This window comes from Orcinus orca, chromosome 6 (genome assembly GCF_937001465.1).
Source record: "Orcinus orca chromosome 6, mOrcOrc1.1, whole genome shotgun sequence".
Taxonomy (NCBI): domain Eukaryota; kingdom Metazoa; phylum Chordata; class Mammalia; order Artiodactyla; family Delphinidae; genus Orcinus; species Orcinus orca.
Window position 1 is genome coordinate 85,990,824 of NC_064564.1, and position 27,466 is coordinate 86,018,289.

Sequence of the window (27,466 nt, forward strand, 5' to 3'; positions counted from 1 at the left end):
CTGCATGCTGCGCGGTGCGGCAAAAAACCAACCAACCAAACAAAAAACAAGGAATGGAAAGAGATGCTAACGATACTGCCCAGTGGATTCTACCACGGCTACAGATCCTGCACCCCAGGCTCTCGGGGCCCATCACAGAGCTCCCGAGGGCCCAGAGAAACTGTGTGGGGCATTTCAAACAGGTATTGCGATAAGGAGGACGAGGCCCAGCCCACCCTGCCTTGCTCCCTGACACCGCCAATGATGTGCTAAAGCGCGTGCCACACACACTACTGATTCAGATGGGAACATTATCCTTTGTTTCTGAGCAGCCATCCTTCTGGGTTTACAGATGGGACCACGGCAGCACTTTAGCAGCCTAATCGAACTGTTTCAACTCGTCCTTATTACCTGAGAGGTGGCCCATCCACCTCGTTCCACCTGCACTTTGGGGCTAGGAGACAGGAGGGTGCTCCTTGGCTGCAATGCCGCACCTGACAGGCTCTGTCCACAGATGTGGGGAGGGATCTGGTCAAGACTAAAGGCTGGTGCTCACAGCATCCCTCCAGCCCAAGTGAAACAGCTTCCTTCTATGCCCCAGAAATCAGAACCGAGCCAAAAGCTTCTTGGGGAAAAGCACAATCGGTATCCCCCCCAGAGCAAGACACACAATTGATGAGGTAAGTGACTTGATGAGACACAGGTGGGGACATGAGACTGAGTCTACTTTCTATCAGCAGCCTAAGAAGTTGACCTATAATGACACTTGTGATAGCAACTCAGCAACATATAACCAAGTCCACAGTGGATACCTGTGGCTCAGAAACTTGTCTGGAGACAGTTCTATCTAAGACCTTGTGATCCTTTGTGAAAAACTAAATGTACAGTAGTTTTAAAACTAGCTTTGGGCAGAAGTGGGCAAGTTCTGGTCTGAGAGGCTTCTGAAGAGATGATGTCCTGTAGGGTAAGGGCTTTTCACTTTAACATGCCAGCGAATCACCCGGGGGTCTTTTAAAACAGATTGACTCTGCAGGTCTGGGGTGGGGCCTGAGACCTTGCATTTCTCACCAGTTTCCAGGTGATGTGATGCTGCTGGTCCAGAGACCACATTTTGAGCAGCAAAGCACCAGACTAGACTAGAGCACCTAAGGTGACATGACCTGCAAGGTGGTCAGTCCAGGAGAGGGTGAGACGCCACACCGCCTGGAATGTCATCTCTTGCCATGGGCCCTTGGTATCTAGGACAGTTGTCACATGAGCCCTTTAGCCCTTTAATCAAACTGGTGTTTGTGAAGAGCCACCTCTGGGACATCATCGGCTCCGTTCTAGTTCCTCCCACACCCGGGAGGAGCACAGCCTTGTCAGCCATGCCAGTGGACAGGCCTTGGATTCCCTTGTGCCGAGGGCAGAGGAGGCTGTGAAATGCACGGGAGAGATCTGAGGTGACCAAGGACCTCAGCCACATGACTACTCTCGGCTCTGGCTCTTGACTGGCATCAAGGCCTGGCAGGCGGGCCCAGCACCTACAGCACTGAGTCCATATGGTGAGGGAAGTGCCCCACCAGAGTCACGTGCAGGAAGCTCAACAGGCTCAGAGAGGCAGCAAGGAAGCCCGTGGGACATGTGGCTGCGTACCAGGAGGGCTCACAGGGATGGCGAAGGAGGCACAGGACTTTTCCAGATAGGACACAGCAGGGAAGGCCACTTAGACAGAAGGCATGGGACTGCACAGCGTGCTACATCCAGGGGACTGTGAGTAGTCTGTGCTAGAACAGTCAGAACTTCGAGCGAGGGGATCAAGATGAGTGGAGGGCAGAGGCCTCACTTTGGGGGGCTAGGAAGGGAGGGAGGGTCTAGTTGTGCATGAAAATGGGAGATTCAAGGCAAAATGAATCTTAAATAAAAAAAAAAAAAACTCCCTTTCTGACCTTCAATGTGGTAAGAATTAAATTACTCACTCGATGTCTGTTTATATGCCTAAACTCTTAGAAGCATAAAAGTGTTTTTGCATCTGACTTTTCCCCTCTTAACATTAAACATAAGCATTTCCCTAGGTTGTTATAAACTCTGTGTCAACATCACTTTGTAGTGGCTGCACAATATTCCATTTAACCGACCCCCATTGCTGGACATTCAGGTCATTCTCCATCTCTCATGATCCTCATGCCTTTCCTGTGCTTTAGATCATAACCTCAGCCTGGATCCTAAGGACTGGGGTTAGGATCAAAGGGTGTGTACATAGCTTAGGACAGGTGACACATGTGGCAGACTGCTCTCCATACGGCTGTGGGAGAGGAGAGGCACCTGAGTCATTCAAGGGGCTCTAGGCCAGGGGTGGGGTCAACTCCTGAGGTCAGGATGTGGCCACGGCCTGTGCTCTGTGGATGGGCTCGTGCTGAAGCTGGGACAGGAAACGCAGCAGCCCTGGATGCATGCAGGCCTGTAGCAGCTGTATGACAGGATGGAGCCACTGGGCTCCACAAGGCCCAATAGGAGCCACTCTGCAGATTGATTTTCTTCTAGCTTCTAAGATTTCCTTCTGAAATCTGAAATCTTGGCTTCAGTGAACTAGAGCATTACCAACAGGACCAAGACAGAGTCAGACAATGAGATCATCTGGGCTGTCTCTGGGGATGGGGGGAGGGACTGGAACGGAGACCCTGGAGGCCAGACCCAGGAGTTCCCCTAGGCCTGGCCTAAGGGACTTCCGCCAGGACCCTCCTCATCCTTGAAGGGCCCAGCTGTACTAGAAACCCTGTGGTTTACCTGAGCAGGCAGGGACCCGTGCACTTACTCCCTTTACAAAGGTGAGTGCCATGTGGGTCAGCGGCCGCCTCTGGGCAGGGCCACTGGCTCCTTACCTGCCAGAGCTGGGATGGTGACCCGGTTCCATTCCCATGGCTGGTCGTATTCATCAGCGGGCCTGTCGTCATCCTGGGGCAGCTTGCTCTCCCGCAGTTGGGGGCTGACCGTGCTCTCTGAGTCGGAGTCCATGCTTGGGCCCTCGGGTTCGTAAGGGGTATCGTATAATTGGATGCCTTTGTGCTGGGACCGGACGCTTTCCTGCCTCTGAAATTCTGCAGTCAAAAAGGAAGGAAGCAGAGATGTAAAGCATGCACAGCACGTGCTTCCTCACCTGGGACCCACCAGGTGACGCCAAAGGAATTCAGAGCCGCCAGCCAGGGAGGTGGAGGCTGTATTTACCTTCTGTCCCACCCCTCGAGGGCGGGGTCTCTGCTCTCACTGCTCAAGGCTTCCTCACAGAGATCTCAGGCTCTGGACCAAACAATAGAACGAGAAGCCTCCCTGCCACCGCCTGCAGTCTTCAAGGGCACGGCGCAGAAGTGAGCGTGATGTTCCGGGTGTGTTCTGACACCAGCCCGGGACAGGCAGAGCTCTCAGCCCCATCGCTTATGGAGGCGGGGGTGGTCTTCCCACTAGGGCAACTCCCTGGTCTCTGGACTTGTCACTCCCTAGCTATAAAACGAGAAGATTGGGCCAAATGACCCTCAAGTTTCCACCCAGCTCACATATTCATTTTAAAGACCTACGAAGCCAAGAACCACCCCCAGGGGACGCAGGGTCACTGATTTTTCCCCTACAAAGCCCCAGGAATGACCCTTTTCCTGCATTTCTACCTCCCCCAGGGCCTGCCTATCTTCTAACACACTGAATACAGCCAAGAAACTTGAGAGCAGATGTCCAGTTTCACTTCTGAATAAGGAAGGAAAGCTCTTAATCTTCTGGAGAGGATGCCAAGGCCTGGCTCCAGTGTGGGCTGAGGGGCGACCGCCCATCTAGATGAGGCCCCAGACAGGGCATGTTCCTTTCAGCTGCTGCTTATTCCTGAGAGGCCAGCAGTGGCTGAATGATGGATTCCAGGATGATGCTACGATCAGGTGCTTCCTCCTCACAGAGGGGCACTTTTCTTGCTTTGATCATAAACACCCACTGTGCGCAGGGCCAACGTGAGGACAGGCGGAAAGGAGGGGGTTCGCTGTTGAGGCTGCTCTCGGCAAGCCCACTGTTTCCAGAAGAGATACAACGGGCACCTAAATCACCATAATACTCTGCAGCAAAGGGGCTGCTGCAGGGCCTGGGAGGGATGAGACAGGAGGAGAGATGACATTTGAACTGACAGCTCTGACAAGTGGAAACAGGAGAGGGACAGGATTCCCTGTGGTAGGACCAGGGCAAGCCAAGGCAGTGCAGCTGGAGAGAACGTGCTCACTGCCCACTTTCTTGTTTTATTTGTAAAATGTATATAACATTTGCCATTATACCATATTTAAGTGCACAAGTCAGTGGCATTAAGTATATGCACACTGTTGTGCAACCATCACCGCCATCCATCTCACGAACTTTATCTTCATCCTAAACTGAAACTGTCCCCCACTAACTCCCCATTTCCCCTCCCCCAGCCCCTGGCAACCACCCTTCCACTTTCTGTCTCTATGAATTTGACTACCTAGGTACCTCATATAAGTGGAATCATATGGTATTTGGCCTTCTGTGACAGTCTTATTTCACTTAGCATAATGTTTTTAAGGTTCTTCCATGTTATAGCGTGTGTCAGAAGTTCATTTCTTTTTAAGGCTGAATAATATTCCACCGTGTGTCTATTCACTGTCTACTTTTGCTGGAGCACCAGGTCCAAGGAGGTGGGAGAGGGCTGGTGGGGCTTGATAAAAAAGCACTGAGGGTGGTGAGAGTGAGCTATTTAAGTGGAATCTCGAGGCATTCTCCAAATCAGAGGTCCAGTGCCATAAAGATATAGTAGAAACCCACAGGAGCCATGTGCCTTGAAGAGCAGTTGACAAAACACATGAATGACGTCAGCCTTTCTGAGAAAGAGCATTCTTTTAGGCTGGGCTTCATGATCCAAGGCCAGCTCATAGGGTCGACAAAAAATCCACCTCTGCGCACAGGCCCTGATACAACACAAACTAACCAATGCTGGGTAGTGACCTTTAGTGATGACATTAAATAGTGCTGTGGTAGTATCTCCCAAACTTCACTGAGTTACATACCGATTTCATGATTTTGCTGTTTTCAAGTACCACCTGGCTTATCATTTACCATTGTTATTGATGTTGCCTCATTTTTTACAGTAAATAAATTCACTTAAAAAGGAAACTTTTAATCACCATCCCATAAGCCATTATCCTTACCAAAAACAGATGATAAACATAAAAAGAATGAACAAGAACAAAACCAACTAGGTGGGTGCCACTGCCAGGAGGCAAGCCCAAGGCTCACTTTCTCTCTGCTGAAAAGGAAGATGGCAAGTACTGGAGAGCTGGTGGGGGCAGGCGGGAGGTCTAAGCAGCAAACCAAGATACTTTCTTTGGCAAACAAGAATAACCTTCTCTTTTTAGAAAGAAAGTAAATGAAAAGCGAAAAACCTCACTATGTGGTTCTCAGGCTGCCTAAAATCATGTCTCCTCTGAGAAGATGTCCCTTACTTTGGCAAAACACGGCTTTATTGGGTCCCATGAGTAAACTGGGATGATTTATTAGTTTTGAGGATGATGCTTTCCTTTTTATGGGGGAGTAAGAGGAGAAGAGAAGAGCTATAAAAGGCAGGACTTGGTCATTTTAAGGCGAAGACCAACTGTAAAGTACTGGAGACAACTCTGTAAATTACGAAATCTACCAAAGTGCTTGCTTTGTGGGATCATCATCTGCACCCACTGCCGCCCCTGGTTCTAAGGAGTGCAGTCTAGCTTCCTGCCTTTGGAGAATTCCAAGGGATAGGGACATTGGGAATGCAGTTGACAGGCACTTTGCATGCAAATCGTCATTTAATCCTGGGCCACAAAGCAACTCGTGGATGCACTTCTGTGGGCCCCCAATAATCATGAACATCCTTGCTTTCTCTCTCCCTCTCACACAGAGCCCAGATGCAAACAGATATTCCATGAATGTGGGTGGGATAAATGAATGACAACTGACAGCCAGAAACCCCTCTTTACCCCCAAATTCCAATGTATGAAAGTCCCTGACTTCAGTGATAAGGTACCTGGAACAATATGAAAAATGCATATAGCCCAGTATTACACAATATTCAGAAGAGATGGATAGTCTACACAAACACTAGCTTAAAAGGAAAACATGTGCAGGGAACAGATTAGCTATTAAATCAGAGGGACTTGGGCATACACCTCTCAGACAGGATTTATTGTCCCCAAAGCATCTGCACCTTACCAAAGCTGGGTTAGTAATGGCATGCAGTTAGGGTAGGGGATGTTATGATGGTAATCATTAAAACAAGCTTCCCCCCTATTACATGGTGAATTCAAATTTTCATTAAGGCCTCAACAATAGGGAGCAGTTAAGTAAATTACGGCACGCTAACTGGATGGAATATTAAACAGCCATTAAAATGATAAATCTGAAGATTATGTAGCTACATGGAATAGCGTGCATGAAATTATGCTAAGTTAAAAAGTGAAATACAAGACTGTTTATGTGTTGAGCAAACCATATAATGTGGGCTTTCTAAACAAGTCCTGGGCAATGTGAACAATGCCCCAGAGGAATTCTACTCCTTGCTTAGGAATTGCTGAACACCGTCATCACACACTTTGCCCATAATATCTAAACTCTGATGACAGCGATGTTGTAAGTACAGATACACGTGAATAAAGGACAGAAAACCTGATACAGGAAGATAAACAGCTACTGTGTATAGAGGGAGGAATTATTGCATAGTAATTTTTCAAAGTTGTTTTAAATAATGAATAAGTATGTTAGTAAAGAAAAAATGTAGTTAAGAGTGGATCACATGAAAGTAAATACGATGTTAAGTTGGGCTTATAGGAGCTGAGTGTTTCGGAAGCAGCTGCCTTTGCCTGAGAAAACACCCATTTAAGGGAACATCTCCTCTCCCAGGAGACGTTTGCCAAGAGCCCCAGGAAGTCAAGGGCAGTTGCGCCAGGGCAGCTCACCAGACATCACTGTCCCCTGCCTAATGACCAGGTCCGTCCTCCTTATTACCTAAACCGATCTGGGACGGTCCGTCCTCCTTATTACCCAAACCGATCTGGGACGGTCCAGAGACTGACCTAATAGGGGAGCTGGTAACTGTATGTTTTAAGTCACAAGTTATCTCGACATCACCATCTATAAATTCATGGAAAATGACCTTTAATATTGGGTGGCAGGCTGTGATGTTATGCCTCTTAGGCAGGGAGCAGGAACATTAAATTGACAGGGTAGGGATTTCTGTCGGCTTCTGAAGTAGAAAGGTTTTCAAGTAGAACTATATATGGAGGAAAAAAAAAATGAGAGCACTTTGTTTTAGAATCGGAGAATGTTGGAACTGGAAGGGGCCCTGGGCGTATTCACCAAGGGCACAGAGCCAGGAGGGTGAGGCTGGTGTACTGACCAAGGGCCGTGGCCCTGAGAGGCAAGGAGAGCCGAGGGGATCATCTGAGTGAGGGGCCCAGGACAGAGCTTGGTGCAAACCAGGGGCCTCCTGAGTGGCTCTAAGTGTTTCGAGTTCCCCAAGTCCATTGGCAACAAGCTACGCTTTGCTCTGGTGTTCACCAACTCCGTGCCTCCCCCTCACAGTTTTTTGTTTGTGTGTTTTTGTTTTGTTTATTTCCTTTGGCTGTCAGGAAGCTCAGGGTTAATTTTGATGCTTAACCTCGATAGCTAGGTTAGCTTAGATATTGGGTAGAATCATTTTCACTTGCCCTTCCTTCTATTGTGGATCTTGATATCTATTATAACAGCCTCATCATATACATTTCTTTTTATTATGCAGAGCCTCAGGTCAGTATTCTGAAAGCAGGCGGACACATATCTAATGAAAAAGACTAGAAGAAAAAAAAACCTCTTCTTTACCTCTTTACCTTCCTTTCAGGAACAGAGAAAGGAGGGCAGGGCTTGGCCTCACCTCTGGGAAACAGGCCGAGGAAATCAATGTACTCGCTGGTGCACCCAGCCTTCTCTGGGAGCGCCAGCATCCACCTGTCCTCACACCCCGCTAGGCATCTACTGAATGCCCAGCACGAGAGGAGACGGAGATGAAGCAGACACAGTCCTGGTCTTCAGGGAGCCCTTGGGGAAAGAGGGCCAGAGCCCCCAACACAGACAGAGGAGGCTTAGGGTCCTCAACAGGGAGCAGATGTGACTCTACAACTCAGTTGAGGGAAATCTGGGAGGGCCTTAAAGAATTTAGACATGAGGGCATGGCACGGTGGTATGGCAGGGAAGTTGGGTGTTTGATGAAGGAAGGACCGAAGCAGAGGCACAGGGACTGGAAGCACGAGGTGTATGTGGGGAAGGTGGGCCGTCCAGGGGGCCCATTGAGAGGGGATGCTGAGGCAGGTGGAAGTGGTTCTGGACGGCCTTGAATGCCACGGGACAGCACCCCCAAGACTGTCTAAGGAGAGGTGCAGGCTGGAGAACCCCCAGGCAGGGTGGAGCTGGGCGGGGTGAGGCTGGCACAGACATGCAGGAGCCTAGCTGGAAATGACAGATGCCAGCCTGCAGGCCCCTCACCTCTAATCTTCCCAGCTGGTTTGTCTGGGAATCCACACCAGATCCCAAATGACAGGGTGTCAGAGCTCAGTAGAGATGTGTGGTCAAGGAGGCTTCCAGTCCCAGGCCCTGCCATCCCCTGTCAGCCCAAGAAACCTCTACTCAGCCGGTGGTGGGCCTGCCTGGCTGTGCCCTCAGGCCTCCGTGGGCCAGGGCTGCACTATTAGGACAATGCAGCGCCACTGACTGGTGCTGCCCCGCACCCGCCACCTGGGAGGCAAAGCCCTGGGTCCAGGAAAGCGATAGGTTCAACAGCACAGTGTGGTGGCTGAAAACACTGATCCTGCCAGACCGCTGGGGCCCGAATCCCGGCCCCAATGGGGGACCCAGAGCATGTTGCCCCAGTTTCCTCATCTCTGGAGCAGAGACAACAGTGTCCACGATGTTATGAGGATCAAACGAATTCTTGTACGTTCAGTGTTTAGAACGGCGCCTGGTGCACAGAAGGCACTCCGGGAATGTTGACTTCATGTCAGTTACCACTACTGGGGCATCCTTGGAATACCATTCCAAGAGCCCTCCTCCTCTGAGATCACCCTTCATCCCCCAGAGCCACAGAAGGCCTGCTTATGAACTCTAACAGGCAACCCTGCGCTGGAGATGACAGGGTTTCACCACCCATCTATGAACCTTCCATTTCTGGATCCACAACTTCTGATTTCAGCTGCTGCTTTGGCAGTCTCTCGCCTCCACATGGGAGCTTTGCTCCAGATCAACTCTTGTGCGGAACACAAAACACACAGGGGAGGGTTCAGTGCCCAGGAGTCTAATGACTACATTTTACAGATGGAGAAACTGAGGCCTGGGGAAGGACGAGGCCCCAGGTCCTCTAACTCTTAGACCAGGGCTCTTCTTCCTACCTTTCCCAGATGCTTCCTCATGTCTCTTTTATCAGACTGTCTTGTTTGTAATCTTCTGGAGGCAGGGGCATCTACTTCAGTCAGGCCTGAGGTGTTAAAAAGCACACCCGGCACCACAGCCCAAGTGAGGAGTTCCACAGGAGGGGCGGGCAGCTGTTCCTAATTAGACACAGCCGAAATCCCGCCAAGTTCCGGGCACCACATCAAAGGGAAGGCAGGGGACGCTCTCCTCATCTAAACTGTTAAAACATCTGCTGGAGAAAGACCCTCCTCCTAATGAATGCCTGAATGCAGGGGGCCCCCGGAGGCTGAGGTGGCAGCATGGGGCAGCAGGGGTCCTCGGGGCGGACCCCGCCGGGCAGCAAGGGTAGGGCAGCTTGGAGACGGAGCCTGGACACAAACCCAACACAACACAGGCAGAGGCCCCACCCCCTCCTCCATCTAGTCTGGTTTCCGGAGCTGTCTAGAAGCCACGAGACTGACTAATTGGAGTTCTCTTACCATCTCTTTTCCAGACATGCATAGAAACACCCTAGAAAAAGAGGGTGAGCTCTGTGGAGCAAGGGTGTGGAACAAGAACAATGGTCACGTCGGCGGGAGCCGTGCAGGCCTGTCACTGCCCGGTGGAACCTGCACCGCTTGCTCTTTCACGCTCAGCCCAAGGGCGAGGGGAAGGCCCAGGTCTGACTCAGGGAGCCCGGTCTGATCCCTGCCCTTGGACATCTGTACAGGACGGGGTCTCCCCTGGAGGGCCCTGTTCTGTGGTCCCTGGGGGAGACGAGCCCACACCCCTGATGACACCGAATATGCTTCACTCACGATTTAAAAGGCCACATGGGCCTCTTCACAGAGCTCTCGGGAGCTGCCTGCAATTATGGCCAGGCCCTTCCGCCCTGCCCATCACTCTGCACTCTTCCAGTGACTGCCTTCGCGTGCACAGGCCTCCGAGCGGCTGCAGGCCTGAGTTCTGCCGCCATCCCCTGCAGAGACTCACTGAGGCGAACTTGCCGCTCCAGGATCCAGGCTGCTACCAGGCTCAAGGCAGTGCATCAATGAGCATCCGTTTAGTGCAGCAACTTTCTCAGGAAGACAGCTCTCTGCTTCCATGTCAACGGAAGACTCACATTCTCAGGCAATCAGGGAACCTGCCTGCTTCTCTTTCTCAAACATCACTGAGCCCGTACTGGGTGCTAAGGCGGACCCCAGGCCAATGCTGAGCACTCATGTGGAGACAAGGCTCCCCCCACCCCCAGAGGAGCTGTGGTTTAGCAGGAGAATCGGGACACCAGCATCCCTAAGTGCTGAGCGAATAACAGTTACAAGTTACTGAACACCTGCCTGTGCCCGGCACTGTCCTGGGTGTTGGCTGCATGTCATTCCTTGTCCCCATGACACAGACAGGCAAGGGTGACTGGCAGCCTCAGAGCCTCCGCTGGGACCAAGCCAGTTCTAAAGTGGTACAGACAGTGGCAGCTTGGAAGAGGCAGAAAGCAAAGGCAGTCCCAGGGATTTCGAAAAACCTTAGGGAGAAGGTGGCTTTTCAGAGGATCTCAAGCCCTAGTGCAAAGAGGCCCCTCAAGGGCCACAGAAGCCGAGGGACCTGCCTGGCATCACAGACAATGAATGGGGGGCCCGGGGTAGAATATACTCAAGGAAATAAGGAAGATTCAGACGGGTGAAGACAGGGCCCCAGGATAAAGGGCAACAGAGCCAAGTCGTGGACAGAGGAAAGCTTGAAGGATTGTGAGGTAAAACGAAAGACTGTGAGTTGTCCGAGCCCGGCGCTACTGAGGAAGAGGAGGTGGGGAGTGGCTAGAAAAGGAAACTGGGGCTGGGTTATGGAGGGCCCTGAATGCCAGGAGGAGGGGTAGGAAACTGCAAAATGTGGGCCAGCAGTCTCAATCAGGTTTGCGCTTTCAGAAAAAAAGCTTTTACAGAAGCTGGCAGGAAACACCAGGGCGTGGTGATCAACTGTGATGACCTGAAGGTCCAACCCTCCAAACAATTAGGTCTCTACCCTTTCAAATAGTGGAGAGAGGATGCCCGGGGTTCCTGAAAGAAAAACACACTCCAGCGAACAGTTCCCAAAAGTGGAAAAGAAAGCATTTCCACTGGGATACGAGGCAGAGTCGGGGTGGCACCAGTACCCTCAGGTCAACCTCAAGAGGGGCGGGTATCCTCTGACCCCCGTGCTGCAGACAGAGGCTGGGGCCCAGGGGGGACTGCCAGGGGCCTTGGCAAACAGAGCCAGAGACGGTCCAGCCTCGTGTCTTCCAAGTATTGACAGACTGTACTTACAGAGAGGGCTAGCCACCCCTCTGGTGCGATCTTCCAGTCTGCTAGGCACGGTGAGGTCTCAGCTTCCAGAGAGGCCTTCGGCCGCACTCTAATGTGATAAAGCCACGGGGGACAGGCTTTCATGCCAGACCACCTTGGCTACACCCCTCACTGAGCAGCATCGCCAGCCCTTTCTCACGGAACCTCCCAGAGCAAAGCCTTGGAGGATCCAAGACCACACCCAAGCCCCCTCCTCACCTGCCTGGTATGAAATCTGTAGCTCAGAGCGGTTCGGCCAAGGTCTAGGAGACTCACCTCTCAATAATACACTTGAAGAGTGCTGAGTGCCTACGGTGTACCAAGGTCTGTGCCAAGCGCAGTGCCTCCAAGTTCTCACTTAATTCTCACAACACTTCTATAAGGGGTTGCTGCTGGCATTACCACTTTAAAGACAGTCACACAGCAAGCCAGGGATGGAGGCAGCCTGACTCCAAAGCCCATGCTCTTAAACATGCAGCTGTCTATACCGCCTTTCCAACACTAGTTGGTGCTCCTTCTGCTTCACCAGGTCCAAAATAACATGAACATGTTCAGGTCAGCAGGGAATGCAAGCACTGGAAGAGCCGACTTGGTCGCCTAACTTGGTCCTAGCTTCACCGTGCTGAGTGACGCCAGGCAGGTTACTTCCTCCCTCTGGTCATCAGTTTGCTCATTAGTCAAGGCAACTCAGGTCATCTTGGGCTTTATCTGACCAGGACCACACGTAGGTACCTATAGGAATCGTTAGGCAGTCTGGGAGGAAAGCAAAGGATGGTATCAGGAGGAAGAGAGCTGCCCATCAAAGAGGTATTTAAGCACATTCTAGATCTTTAGAGGGGTGGCCAATGCATGCGGCTGGTCCCAGGCTGGCTGGCTCTAAGCAAGTGATTACAAACTGGCATTGGGTGCAGGGTGCCAGCCTCCCAGGGCAGAGCCAGGGACCCCTTCCAGGCATGACCCTTCCCTCCATCTGTACCTAACAGCCCCCCTTGCCATGTGACAGGTTTGCAGTCAAACTGGTCAAACCCCACCCATACCCATCTGGTGGAGGCGGCAGCCCTGGGGCTGGTTGCAGGGTCACTGCCTCATGCTGAGGGGCGCTGCTGGCGTTGTGCCGCATGCCCAGCACAGCTGTCCGGGCGGAAGCGACTTGCTGAGATCTGGCAAGCTCTCTGCCCCAGGTTTCCTTGCTTTGGAACTGCTTCAAGAGAGGAACTAATCTCCTTGAAGACTTGTAGACAACCTCAGCCTGCTGGATGGTGATGACGAGGCTGCCGGCCTGGGACCAGCCTGGCCCTCCGCTCACTGGCTGTGTGACCCTGGTCAGCTGCCTGATCCGCTAGGGCTAAGATTCCTTCCAGGTGAGGCGGGAGGGGGTGAAGCAGATGGTCTCGGAGGCCTTTCTGGCTCCAGAGACCTCAGTCTGATTCTACAAAGAGTGGATGTTCACACAGGCTCCTTGTTCCAGTGTTGTAGCTCCAGCACACGAAGGAGGAGGGGACATACACAGGAGCACCCATCCTACAGTGCGCAGGGTCCCTGACCTTGGCATCCTAACCACCTTCCAGCAAACTCCTCCACAATTCAACCCCAATATGCAATGAGAACCCTCTATGAGGAGAAGCTCTATACCAACACAAAGTTGTGTTTTCCTGCCTGTGATTAATTTTGTGGGTCAACTTGAATGGGCCACAGGGTTGCCCAGATACTTGGTCAAACATTATTCTGGATATTTCTGTGATGGTGTTTCTGAATGAGATTAACATTTAAATCCACAGACTGAGTAAAGCAGATGGCTCTCCCTAATGTGGTGGGCCTTGTCTAATCAGTTGAAGGACCAAATAGAACACAAAGGTTGACCCTCCTCCAATAAAGAGAACTCTTCCTGCCTGACAGCATTTGTACTGGGACATCAACTTTTTTTCTGCCTTCAGACTCAAACTGAAACACTGGCTCTGTCTGGGTCTCGACCCTGTTGGCTTTTGGACTAGAATTACACCAGCGCATCTCCTCGTTCTCAGGCCTTCAAACTTGGACTGGAACTACACCATTGGCTCTACTGGGTCTTTCTGACTCATCTTGGGACTTGCCAGCCTCCATAATCACACGAGCCAGTTTCTTATAATTAATCTCTCTTATTGGTTCTGTTTCTCTGGAGAACCCTAACTTATGCCTCCGTGAAGAATCCTTCCTCACATGCTTACCATGCACGGTCTTAGGATGGGCTGCTTGTCTGCTCCCCTTCTCAAACAGTTCCTGAAAAGACTGTGTATCAACACAGAAGCCAGGTCTATAAGAAAATCTCTTTATCACAATGCAGAGGGGACCTGCCACTTTTCCTGACCCTGAAGAACTAGGGATGCAGCCAAGCCTCAGCTCTCTTAGAGGAACCTGCAATTCCACCCTCAGGAGACCTCACGGTAGCAAAGCCACTGCAAGAGTGGGGATCTCAGTGGGGATCCCTACTTGGCCCAGGAGTGACCACCTGCCAAGAGCCAATCCAAACTTAACAAGAAAAGACCAACAGCAAGACTCCCTCATTCCAGATAGAACTTTCTGGCCCACAAAGTTTGTGTGATTTGGTTTTTATAACTATCTGGTTATAGACAGATCCTAATGGTCAGAGCCAACAACCCCATTTAATAGGGCAAACAGGAAACCCAGAATCAAAGGGACTTGCCGAAGTCAGAGTGAGAAATCCACACGATTCCTACTCTACCGGTCTTTCCGACTGTACTATTACATCTTGTATTTCTTGGTGTCGCAGCACAAAAAACCCGATGGAGTGTTTTTGTTTTGTCTGAAAGAAGGGTGGGGAAAGGGAAGGTGTGTGTGAGGTGCTATACACAAGAATTAGGAACCCGAAAGCTACCACTCTTCGGAACTGCTTTCAAGCGGCTCTTTCCTGTCAACAGCTATCACAGATGACACCATCCATACGACCATCTCAAGAATTTTTGGAAGGAAACATCTGGATAATGAATGTTTTTATGCTGGGAAGCACAAGAACAGCCCCTCTTGGGGCCCTAAAAAGGTGTCCTGAAGAGACTCCATACTGTGTGAAAGGTACCATCAATGCCTGGAACATGAGAGCAGAGGCACCATGAGATGCTGAGTGGAGATGGCCTTCTCACCACTGGTGGCCTTTCCCAACCAGCTACCCTCTAGGAGCCCCAGAACCCCAAGTCCGAGCTTCTGTTTGGGTTGGGACCCCATGTATCGAACCCCCAGTGTGTTAAGAGGTGGTACAGTGGCTCAAAGATGAATCTGACACTGTCACTAACACCTCCCTTCAAGAAGCTAGGATGGTACTTACCACCCCTGCACACCCTCAATGTTAGTGGTGAGGGTGCCTCAGCCCAGGGACCCTGAGACTCTACCATGGTTCTAGCCACCTACACACTCAGCTCCCACCCCCACTCCAGCTTCTGAGGGCCAAGTTCAAGTCCAATCCATCTTGACACATCCCCTGCGAGTCCTAACGTAAGCAGTCTTTTGCAAATTCAGAATTTAGCACAGGAAAAAATATTTTTAAAACATGTGTCTACCTTAGGAAGGGAGCCAAACTCACCGACTGGTGGAGGGAGTATAAACTGGAAATGGCCTTTTCAGGGATCAAATTGGTGAATCTAACAAAAATTAAATACCCTAAGGCCTGAAGTTCCACTTCTGGAAATCAATTCTACAGAAATACCCAGACCCACAAGCAGAAATAAATATACACAGATGTTTGCTGCAGAATGTAAGAATGAAAAACTTGAAACAAGTTAAAAGTCTATGAATAGGGGAATGACTGAATACACTGTGTTACAGTCACATTATAGAACCACTCACAAGGACTAATGACCTTGGACAAGATCTGTGATGCAGAACGATGTCTAGTAGGATAGCATTTATGTAGGAAAAAGAATGCTGGTAGTATGTAGAGATGTGTATTTTTGTAAGATAATGGGAAAAGGGCTAAAGGAATATAAAACAAATTGTTAATGACGATTCTTGTTTCTGGAAGAGAGAGTTCATTTTTTAATTTCCTATATGCCTGTATGTTTTCTTACCCAGAGCACATGGTTTTTTAATGGAATAATTAAAAAAATATTTTTAAAGGAAGTTTCACGTGCAGACGTGGCACATGAAACTATCCTCTTTATTATTATTATTGTTCGTGACAGCACTTGTTGAGGGTCTACTTTGAACGAGGCATGGTGCCAACAGCTTTATATTAACTGCAGGACAGATGGGGAAACTGAGGCTGCAACAGGAAGAGTAGGTGAGTGAGGTCGTGGGGCAGAGCTGGGATTGGCCACATCTGCCTTCATCAGAGCCCGTGCACACTGTCCTTCTTGCTCCCTGCTGCTTTCAGGAAGCACCATGGCTGTGGAATTCCCTCATCTTCTACTTAACATTCCTGTGGAACAGGCTTCCGATCAACAGCTTCTGCTTTTGTGACTGTTTTTAAACAATTACCGTTTCATATCATGTTTACACATTTGAAGTTTAGGAAATAGAGTTTCGAGGAGACCATGTTTTGGTTTTTAACTCTAAGATGTACATATTAATTATAACACAGCCACCAAACATGTCCCTGGTCATCCGTGGAGGTACTCCATGCTTAGAGACACGTTGAAGAACTGTAGTTACAAGTCTCGGCACCACAAACAACTAAAGCTTCCCCAAAACACAGCTACGAGGACAGGCCTGATCCCTGAAAGCATTTGGGACCCATGGTTTCACTGCAAAGGACCCCACCCTCCCAGGGGCTTGTTATCCTTTCCTCTAACTGACAAGTCGAGGTAATTCCCATCAACCAACACTGATCAGCAAGCTATGAACCAAAATCAACTTGAGATGTGTGATAGCAAACAGGCTGCCCTTTTTGGGGGGTGGGTGCTCAGGGAAGCAGGTCTAGACCTTCAGGCCCAGTTGCAAAAGAGGCTGCCTCCTGAAAGGTGACTCCTTGCCGAGGGCATCAGAAGGGATTACAAGCAGCTTGACAAGTTCTTATCCATAGGAGTGAGACAGGATTCCGGCTCCAACACAAGGAAGGTGCTTCGGAAAATGGAGTGAGATCCTGACCCTGGAAATCCGTACGGCAAATGGGTGAGGGAGGAGGTCTGGACGTGGCAACCTGCTTCACTAGTTCGTTCTTTCACTTGCTCTTCCCTACGGAGCTCCCGTGTTGCTGGTTTATGCGGAAATGCTGGTCAGTCAAGCCTGGTCCTTGCCCTAGAGAAGCTCGCAGCCTAAAATACAGTCTTCTCTGGGGCTACGTGATTATGTGTGTCACCTGCTTAAGTACCACCAGGCTAAAAGGATCACACTCTAGTGGAGAGGCAATAGGGAGCCATCAAAGGCTTCTGAGGAGGCCAAGGGGTGAGCAGGGGTCCGGGTCTGCCCCACCTCACCTTATCCTGTGCTGGGGGCTGGGCTAGTCAGGTACCTGGGGGTCTGTTTCCTCAAGTTTTAGACTGCATTCTCACTGCTGCCTTGCCACCACATGCAGGGTGGCATAAATGAACTAAATGATGACAACATATTATATCAACCGTGGGTCCTATTTCAAGTGTTACCTGTGGGGTGCCCGTGAGCCAGAATCAAATGCTACGGGTGCCAGAGATGGAAATAGGGTCTGGGGAGCACCAGAGTATGTGTGTGTGTACCTGCATGTACAAACATACATGCATACACGTGTATGAACATACACATGTATGTGCATACACATGCACAGTCACATGCTCACACGCTAGGCCCTCTAGCAGTCTAGCCCCTCAGAGTCCCTCACGCTACCCTGGTCAGTAGGTTTTTCTCTGCAGAGGTGGGATGGGGGTGGAGTGCAGGGGTCAAAAGCATTTCTTATTAGGGGCACACAGGGTGAGTGATCGGTGAAGAGACTTTAATAAAATGACAAGTAGCAGCCCATGTGACAAGAGATACTCAAGGCCTGCTGAAGCCTCTTCCTCTTCCTTTTCCCTGGAACAAAATGAGATTTAGAACCTGCCTTTGGATTAAGTCTTAGGACGCAGTGAATGAGAACTGGGGCGGGGGGGCAGGGAGGGAAAGAAAGCCTATTTGAGTGTGTATTAAATTTGAAGAAAAAAGAAATCACAGGAAGAAAAACGAACCAAGCTAAAAATAAGGCGGCTCCAATATTACTGCTAGACAGAAAATATAACCCCTGCTAAGCAGGGAAGCCAAACTGGTATGAAAGAGAAAATATAAAGTTCCCACCTAAAAATAACTGGAGGACTAACATGGACTCACCGTTGAGAAATACGGAATTTCTGAAATGAGCCTGAGACTGCAGTCTCACTTGGTAGGGAGGGGTTGCCGCAGTCTGGAATTTAAAGTTCTCTTCCAACTCTGAAGCTGGCAATAGAGGACAGAGATCAACTCAAGAGCATTCCTATCTGTTGGTTCAAAGAGCTGCAGAAAATTCAGACAAGCCAAGACCTGGCACGCAATGGGCAGAGCTCGGGCTGTGGGTCAGGAGCCTGGCTGAGCTCACGGCCAGCAGACCCTGGGCTCCTTGCACCTTCCACGTTTGTAAAGTGACTAAACGTTAGGCTGACGATTGATCTCAGTTGTTCATTTATTTACTATATCACCCCTTTTCATACTGTTCCTTCCTTTCCACATTTTACATTTATATATGGTTGTAGCAACCCAGTAGCACAGAAAGTGTCCATGGGATCTGGATTTGACTCTCAGATCCAAGCCACTTCCAAGCTGGGTGCCCTGGAGAGTCTTCCAACCTCTCTGGGCCTCCAACTCCTCAATGGCCAAATGATGTCACTTGACCCAATAAGTAACAAGGGAAGAGTGCTGTGCGTGAAAACAGTATTGTCTTCTGTCCCCACCCCCGCACTCCAGCATGTTTCAAACCTTGACTGTCTTGGAATAAGTGCAAATATAATTCAAATGATTAGCCTCTCACTTCCCCCAGTAATGTAGTGCTTTAATCCCAGGTACCAAACGTGTTGGCAGCTCTAATAGACTGACTGGTGTGTACATTTCGGAACCAGACTCGGTAGTCTTAGGTTCAAGACCTGGCTCTGCCATTTACCAGCTCACACCCTTTGGGGGTCAACTTGCCCCAGGAGAGCCTCAGCATCCTCTGCTGTGGAGTGGGGAGAATACTAATACCAACTTCATGAGGCTGTTATAAAATAAAACCAGACAAAGGATGTAAAAACAGCCTTGTAAACCATAAAACCCTGTGCAGACGTTACAGATTAGAGCAGCATATACATACACGTGCACAGATACACACAGCCTTATTTCTAGCTGACATCTGGTATAAATGACTCGCCATTCCATCAGTTTATGTTCACAAGGAGAAGACGTCCCATTTCATTTTTCTTTTGTAATTTCAGTCATGTACGAGGTCTTTCACTGATGCTGAACAAACAGAATCAACTACTACCTCACTATCAATATTTTCCATATTTATCCCCAAAACGAAGAACCCTGCAATGTGTGACAAGGTTCTGAAAAGACATGATCTGATTCCAGGGTTTAGAAACATGACATTTTTTTTTTTTTGCATGGTACCTACCACCAAACAATTTGGAAACACTGTGGGGAAAGGAGTGCTTTTATGCTATATAGAAAGCCCCCAGTAACTGGAACCAAAGTTTTCTTCCTGAGCATTTCATTAAGTGTATCATCTGCTCGCGTTTGGCACCTTTCCACTAGCTGGGAACCTACAAAAACTGATGTGGTATGACAGCTGAGTTGGTGCTGCCAGACAAGCTTCCTTGCTGGCTCGGAAACGGGGGTTGAGGCACTGAGAGGGGAAGGAGTCGGGGGGTGGAGGGTGGGGGTGGCAGCTGTCACATTACAGCTGCCGCCACGCAGACACACACGCACTTCAGATTTCACTCACGTCTCCCTGGAAGGAGGCACCGGCCACTGGCCAAATGACCGCCAGGGCTCCCCACTCCATCCTGGCGAGACAAAGAGGCCATTCCTCGCCAGGGACGTCCGTCCCCCGGAGGCATTTCTCAACCTGTCTTCAGGGCAAGCTCTCCTCTGGTGTTTAAACCTGTTGGCCTCTGGGCCCGGTACGCCCACCACTGACTCGGAGAAGGCTCTGCTGTTCTGAGTCTTCCTGCCAACTCAGTGGGCTGACCACTGTGTCCTTCAGCAGCCGCTGGCCACTGGTTGCCAGTCTGTAAAAATGCTCCCCCGCAGGCACTGGTCACGGTGTGTTCCAAGCCTGAGGGAGAACAGGGGTCCTGCTGAGGAGGCTTCTGTCACCCAAGTTCCATAAAAACCTCATTCATCCTCACTCGGAGAAAGCCTCCCTCCTCCTGACCTGCTTCCCTCACTGACCATGCTGAGGACATTAATAGTGGGAGTGACACTGTAGGCGGCAGGGAAGTGGGAACAGAGAGAAGAGGGGTGCTCAAAATGTTCTCATCTGCTCTGTAGAGAAGGTCACTGCTGTAGGACCCTTAACTGCACTCCCTCACATTTGCCAGAAGGAACGGCTCAGGAGCAATTACTCTAAGAGCCAAATCATCTTAGGCAGATGTCTTTCAACATCCAATTGGTTCACGTCCAACAATTCTATACAATAGGTCAAATCATTCTGTTTCCTGGGGGTATAATTTGCAACTAATTCCTCTTACAGGGTTCACCAGGAAGCTCCTGCTGATTAAAATGAGATGTGCTGGGGTGCTTTATGGAGATTTTTCTATGTGGTGGACAACCTGAAATGGCTGTTTTGAAAAATCCCTGAGCTGGAGTGACTGCAGCCATTCTGTGCGCCCGCAGCCAGCCATGGTCTGTAGGTGGGAGAAGACACAGAATGGGCCACCTGTCCGCAGGCTTGATTGTGTGTCTCAGTTTTCAGGAGGATCTGAAGCCCACCTCTTCCCTCACGCCCCAGAAGAGCTCCCCAGGTTCTCACCTGCATGACAGCCTTCGAGCTCAGCTGGGCCTCCCAGGGGAAGCCTGCTCAGGAGGGAGAAGCAGCACGTCAGAAGAACAGACTTGCAGCCTAGCCAACCCTGGACGGAGGGTCCCTAACCCAAGTCCATGGCCTGGGTGTGTGCAGGAGCTGTGATTACATGCATAGGTAACCAGACGGCAGAAGCCTGCTTTAAGGACTTAAATAGTGCAGCAGTTCTTTAAAAATATTTGGTAGGTCAGCTAATACTTAGGCGAGAGTCTAAAACGCTCATTTCTACAACACCAGGCTGGCTCCCCATCCCCTGAATGCTGGATACATTCAGAATCACAAAGTCAGCACGTTCACTCTGCGCCAGGCCCTGGGCCAAGGTCACCGCCTGCTCCCCATATCATGCTCCCCACCAGCAATGACCTCTCCTATCAGCTCCCCAAGCCCTTCCAGACGAGGCTTAGAGCTCACCTCCTTCAAGCGCTACTCCTGACCGCCCTCGGGAGGCATTTTGCCCCTCTGCTGCCCACTCTAGCACTGAAGATCTATCCTATTCATATGTTAGTTAAGCACTCAAGGCCTCAAGACATTTTTTTCCAGTACTGGCTTTAACTTCCACTTGACTCAACCCAACTCCTTATCCTAGACTAATTTTCCAATTCAACCTCGGTTTTAGAGTAGAGGCTCAATGGGATCAATGTGTGCACCCAAATGGCCCAGTGCCCACCTGGTACCAGCAGGGGGGTCTCAGCAAGCTTGATTTGATTCAGGGGAAGGGGGCGAGGGGCGGGTTACAGTTCAGTAACTCCCAGCGGTCCCTAGGGTAAAGCCCCAACCCTTCCAGGGACTGGGAAAACCCTCTGTCAACTGGCCATCAAACACCCCGCAGTTGCACAACTCCTCACGTGCCCTCCACAAGCCTTGAAACTACAGCCACACCGGCCACTTGGGGCTGCTCTCTTCACTCTGGGCATGGCACTGGCCGTCTCTCCCCCTCCCCAACAGAACACCCACTTCTGAGCTTCCTCAGGACCCAGCTAAGCACCCGTGAAACCGCTGGTGGGTCCCCTCCTCCCAGCTTGCTCATCTATCAAGACTTGGGTCAAGCTTCAGCTCTTGGGAAGTCTTTCCTGCCTCATTTTCCCTTGGAACCCAAGTGATTGTGCTATCTTGGTGTGGACCGCCACCCCACAAAGTGCAGTCCAAGACACTTGGGTCTCACTTATGTCAGTGTCACGGCATGGGGCTGCAAAATGACCGGTGAATGGACAAAATGCTCCTAAAGTCCTGCCAGCCTGCCCCCACCCCATCCATCTCTTTGTGGCTGACCTGACACCACCCTCCTCTCGCCTCCCTAAGGCCCACCGCGCCTCGGCCCATGCCTGCCTGGAGTCCTGTGCCTTCCACACAGGAAAGAGAGATGGACACTGAGGCCCTGCTCCTCTAGCCCAAGGCTGATGATCAGGGTGTCTAGGGTGGACAGGAGCTTCTCACTGTGTGACAAGGGCAAGTGGGAGAATGGAAAACAGAGCTGTGGACACCTGAGGTCAGGCAGGACCCCACTGAAGGACAGAGGGCCCTGAAATGGGGGTGGGGACAACAGGAGCCATGTTTCCTCCTGGCTCCTGGTTCCCACGGGGTATAACAAAGCTGACAGAGCTGGGAGGCAGGCAAGCCGTGTGACGTGCACTTGCTGCATCTTGCTGGGGCAGAGCTTCTTTCCCTTGTAAAGTGACACCCCGCTTACCTCCCTGTTCCTGTTGCTCTGAGATCTCAGAGATACGATTCCAAGGCACCAGTGACCAGCAGCCGGCAGCTCACTGGCAGGGGCGAATCACTAGGGCCGGGGTCAGACCAAACTGTTACCCCGCTGGCCTGGACTCCCCGACCACAAACAGCTCCATAAACTGTAAACTTCCCCGAACCACAGACACTCCAGAGACCCGCGACATCTCCCACCAGGGTGAGGCCAACTGTCTCTGTATCGCCTGTTTTCACATTCAGGAGAGCATGTGCTCTGACAGCCTCAAAATCATTATTTGTGTGTGAGTGCTCATTTTTCAGGGACAAACAGGAGATCCAACATCCCAACTGATTATTACGTTTGCAGCCATTAAACCAACTTCAAAGGCAAGGCTCAGACGCATGTGGAGGAAAGGCCTGTTTTCATCCCGTTTCAACAAGCTCTTCCCAAGTGCCGGGCACCATGCTAGACTCTGGGGAATGACTCGGGCCCTGTCCAGGCTGCTGGAGGAGAGAGAGGCTCACTCAGAACTCAGAAGCAGGAACAGGAAAAGAGGAATGAGAAGCATTATGTGAGTCCTGTGGGAGCAAGGAGCTTGGGGAAGGCTCCTGGGAGAAGGAGGTTATGGTGAGAACCGACACAGGAGAGCAGGGAGGTGTTGCAGGTGTTGCCTGGAGCCCAGGGTCCCTGAGTGGGGCGCAGAGGGAGGCGTGGCTTGAGGAAGGCCTGGAAAGTCTGCACCTGGGTCTGTGGGGCTCAGTGAAGGTCTACGGGCAGGGGAGTAACACTGTCAGGCCGCGTCTGGGGAAATCATCTGGTGAGAGCAAGAAGGAGGGATCTGGGAGGGGTGAGAGGGGAGGTTGGCTCGTGGCCCCTCACTTGGTCCTTGACACTTCCCTCCCCTCTCTGAGAGCTGCCCTCTTCAGAGGGGAATGACATGTGCTGCAGGGACACAGGGTACCCAGGGGCTCAAATGCTCTTCCTCTTTACTGGGATGACGCACATGCAAAAATGACAGCCCTTTAAAATATATATTTAAAAAAAAATTTTTTTTAAGTGGGCATGGTGAAATTGTCTCCATTTGGAAGCAGGCTTCTCTGGAAAGACATCCCCCAGGGTCTCAAGTGTGGCTTCGGCTCACAAACAGGTTTCCAGGGTGCTGAGTGGAAGCTGCCGACACGGAGTGAAACAGGGCGTGCGAAGGTCTGATCATGACTGGTGACAAGCAAACAAAGGCTGCAGCCCAGCAGGCAGTGCCCGGGAGGGCTTCTGTGTGTGTGTGGGGATCATGTCCTTAGGCCCAGTGGGATCTGTGAGCTTCTAGTGTGTCTTATTGCTGCTACTGCCACCACCAGAGGAGATCAGCACTTAAGTCACCTCAGGATCAGGTTGAAGCTTTGACTTTAGAGACGGGGAAAATGAGGCCCCGAGGGGCAGCGCCTTGCCCACACTCAAACCAGGAGTCAGCAGTGCTGGGATGAGCTCCAGAGTCCTTCAGTTCACGATTCCTCCCCCAAACCATAACACACCCTCCACCCTGGCCTTATTCTATCTGGCCACTCAAAGATTTATAAGATTCTCACTATAAGATCACAGCTGTGAAGCTAACAAGATAAGCTTGCAAGACTGGGCCCCCGACACTGCCCACTCCCAGAGCAGGGGTTTCTGCTCCTCTCTGCAGACCCCGGTGCTCAGGATTTGCAGAGAGGGATGTCAAGGAGACACCAGAATGGATGTCCATGCCCCTGCAGTGGAGGTAGAAAGAGAGTGAGGCAAGAAGTCAGGGAGTGCGATGCTGCTGGCAGACCAGACCAGAGGGCCAGGCATTGAAGGAGACCCCAGGCTAAAGCAGGGCCTCTCAAACCATGGGACCATCTGTCCCAGAGTCATGGAGCCAGCTATTAAAATTCAGATTCCTGGGCCCCAGTGAGCCTATAAGGAGTGCGGCCTAGGAATCTGTATTTGCAACATGGCACACCCACCTCCCCTCGCCTCCCCATGTGACTATGACACAAACTGACGTTGGAAGGCCCTGAACTCACATCTTCAGGGCAGCTTGCCCCTCACCCTGACCCAGGGTGGTGGGCAGGGTGCTGGACTGACATTCCTCATGTTTTACAGACGGGCTGGGGTGAGGGGCCTCTTGGCTGCCCAGAGAACAGGGCCGGGGGCAGAGAGTTGGGCGGGTGTTCCACGGAGCCTCCATGTCTCCTGCACTGAGTGCTCCTGCCCTGGTGGACCTGCTCTGAGGCCAGGCAGGATTCCGTCTGCAACACGGGGCTAATCTGTCCACCTGGGGACTCTAGCATGATTTGCCCTCCAAAGTCTCTGGGGGCTCCCCTCATCAGAGCCCTATAATGTGCAAGATACCCTGGGCAACACGGAGCCCCAGAGCATCAGGGGTTGAGGGAGCTCCCAAAATGAACCATAGAAACTGCCCTGTGTGTGTGGAAGCCCGGCTTATGGTCAGGTATTGGGCTCCAGTCCTGGTTTCTTGTGTGATTTCAGGAAAGTGCCTTAACCTCTCTGAGCCTTCATCTCCCCAGCTACATAATGGGGATAACACCATGTGCCCTGTCTACCTCCCCAGGGTGGTGTGAGAATCGAGGAGCATGGATGTGTTCAGGACATCAACACAAACACAACGGCTATTGTTACGTGGTTTTCTACTATTCTTCTTTTTTTAGGCATCGGGAAAAAGGTGTGTTCTTTTCTTCTAGTGTTGAAGATCAAGGCCACGCAGAGGTAAGCGGGCATTCTTTTTCAGCAGCCGGCAAGAAAGCACTTGTATGGCTTCCACCTGGCTGGCCCCTTTCTCTGGGAAAAGAAGCCAGGGGTCCTTGGTAGGCGACTCTGAATGGGCCTTTCATAATTTTGAAATCTCAAGTGCATGTGTGCTGTTTATGTCAGTACTTATAAAGGGAGATGGAACCACGCTTGTCAGGAGAGGAGATAATCGGCCAGCACGTCTCCCTGGCAGAGGCACTGTCGTGTAATTAAAGATGATAATTATAGCTCCGCATCTAGCGTCAAACCCAGGGCTCTTTCCAGACACGACTGTGCCTCCCCTCACCCTGTGTGTGAAAACACACGGCTCTCTGTGGATGGGGAGGCCCTGGGCAGCCCTGTCCTTTAGCTTTGGGTGGCTCCCGTAGGCCCAGCCCTTTGGACGGTTTGACCTGGAAGCCTCATCCAGGAGAGCTGGGTCCTCTGCAGTCCCACCTCACTGCAGGATGAGACCAGGTGTGGCCGGGGGACACGGGGCTGACAGGCAGCCCCTGACGTGAGAGCGGGAAGGAGGGCCGGCTGGCTCCAGAGGGAACCCAGGTTGGTGCCCCTGGAGGCCACGCACTCGCCGGCACGCAGAGCTCTCTCCCCCAGCGTCCGTCAACGAGTCTGAATGCTGACTTGCGCACACAGCAGGTCACCCACACTTCCCCGCTGAGGCCTCTGTAGATAAGAGGTGAGCTCTGAAGGGCAGGAGTGGCTGTGACTGTCTTTAACTCCCATGACCTGTCCCGTAGGATGTAGCTCAGAGCACAGGCTCCAGTCAATGAAGGAAAGGGGCAGGGACAGGGCCTGATGTGATACAGCAAGTGAACACGGGACCTGGCACCCTGAGACTTGAGCGCACGTGCTGGCCCTGCTGCTGGGTGACTCTGTGCGGGCTGCCTCTACTCCCTAGGTTTGCAGTTTCTCTGTCTCAACAACGAGAATAACTGGGCTGCCTCCAGAGTCATTCTGAAGATGAAACGAGATAATGTCTAAAAAAGCACTTTATAATCAGTAAAAGGAAAAGTAAATGTAAACTTTTATGACAATCACTCCATGTGTATAACTGATAGCCAAGGTCCTGGAAGAAAATGAGAGAAAGGCCAACTAATCTGACAATATTAATTAGAAATATTCCAAAGACCCACAGATTTCCTGAAACAAAGATGTTTTCCTTGTAGACTCTTGAGTCCCAGAGAAGGAAGAGACATCACTGCCTGCAGACGGGGCCCCAGAGGCGGAGTGAAGGACTGACTTAGATGGGGCTCCAGCAGAGGAAGGCAGGGGTGGGGGGCGAGAAGTTTCATTCTCCCCCAGGACTGGACAGAGGCAACACCTCCCACGGGTGCCGGCCACTGCAAACGCTGAGGGGATGCACGAAGGAGGGAAGATGGGTCATTTATGGTAAGGAACTCCCCAGAAACAAGGGGACACCGGCTTCACGAGGCCTTGGATCACTTACCAAACAACACTGTGGGGACTGGAAGGAGCCCTGGACTGGGACCTCATCTATCCACCACTCAGTGGCAGCCCTACCCCACCCCGAAGGCTTTCTGTTTCTTCACCTGTAAAACGAGGGAGGACCAGACAGTCCCCAAGTCTAGCATGGCTCTAAAACCCTCACTCTAGGAAGGATGATTTCCAGAGGGGGGAAAGGTTTTAACACCCGAGTTCAAGTTTTTCAAACAGCACCACACACAGTTCAGGTCAAAAGCAGCTAAAAACTGATGGCAGATTTCAGATGAAGCACTACTTCCTGCGGACTCCAGGACTGGCACCAAATCCCTGGAAGCTGTGAAGCCTGAGGGTTTCATGAAACCAAAGGCGATTCCTCGGTCTCAGCCCAGGAGACTCCGCCCTTCTCCTGCGAATGTTCAGGACTGAGGCAGGGTGTGGGGCAGGGGCCCAAGGGGCCACTGGAGCTTTTCATTAGCACTGGGATCCTTGGGATTTACAGCACATCTTGGTCCAGATGAAAATTAGTTTCAAGTCTAGGGGTCAAACGGGCTGAGTGTATTAATAACAAACAAACCGTACCTCCTAATTTCTGGGTGTGAATTATCAAAATAATGAAAACATTGCCGGATTTTCTCTGAGGCTCAATTCAACAAGGTTCCTTTGCATGAAAGCCTAGGCTGAGCTGGGGGTGGGGTGAGGAGGACTGAGCAGAGGTGGGCGAGCCAGCAGCCTAGGTGACTGCCCTGGGCGGGTGCTTTTCACAATTCTGAGGCCTCCTCAGCAAAACACTGGGGCCTCCCTGGGGTCTGTCGGGACAGTCCTGCAGCTCCTCCCAGGCCTCCCTGGCACATGGGGCTGGGCCTCGCCCCTCACCGCCTCTGCTCC

The 27,466-nt window shown here is 51.2% G+C and overlaps 1 protein-coding gene across 6 annotated transcripts in view; it reads right to left on the reverse strand.

The window, feature by feature from the left end:
• The window catches only part of SHB (SH2 domain containing adaptor protein B), a 138,209-nt gene that overhangs the window by 48,000 nt on the left and 62,743 nt on the right, over positions 1–27,466 (reverse strand). For 3 of the 6 annotated variants that reach the window (XM_033431136.2, XM_033431137.2, XM_033431138.2), the window contains exons 3-4: positions 20,617–20,660; positions 2,841–3,056 (exon numbers count right to left, since the gene is read on the reverse strand). In XM_033431136.2, the coding sequence (XP_033287027.2) occupies positions 2,841–3,056; positions 20,617–20,660 (260 nt within the window). The remainder of the gene's footprint in view (positions 1–2,840; positions 3,057–20,616; positions 20,661–27,466) is intronic. The other 3 variants (XM_004271459.4, XM_033431134.2, XM_033431135.2) reach the window with 1 other exon arrangement.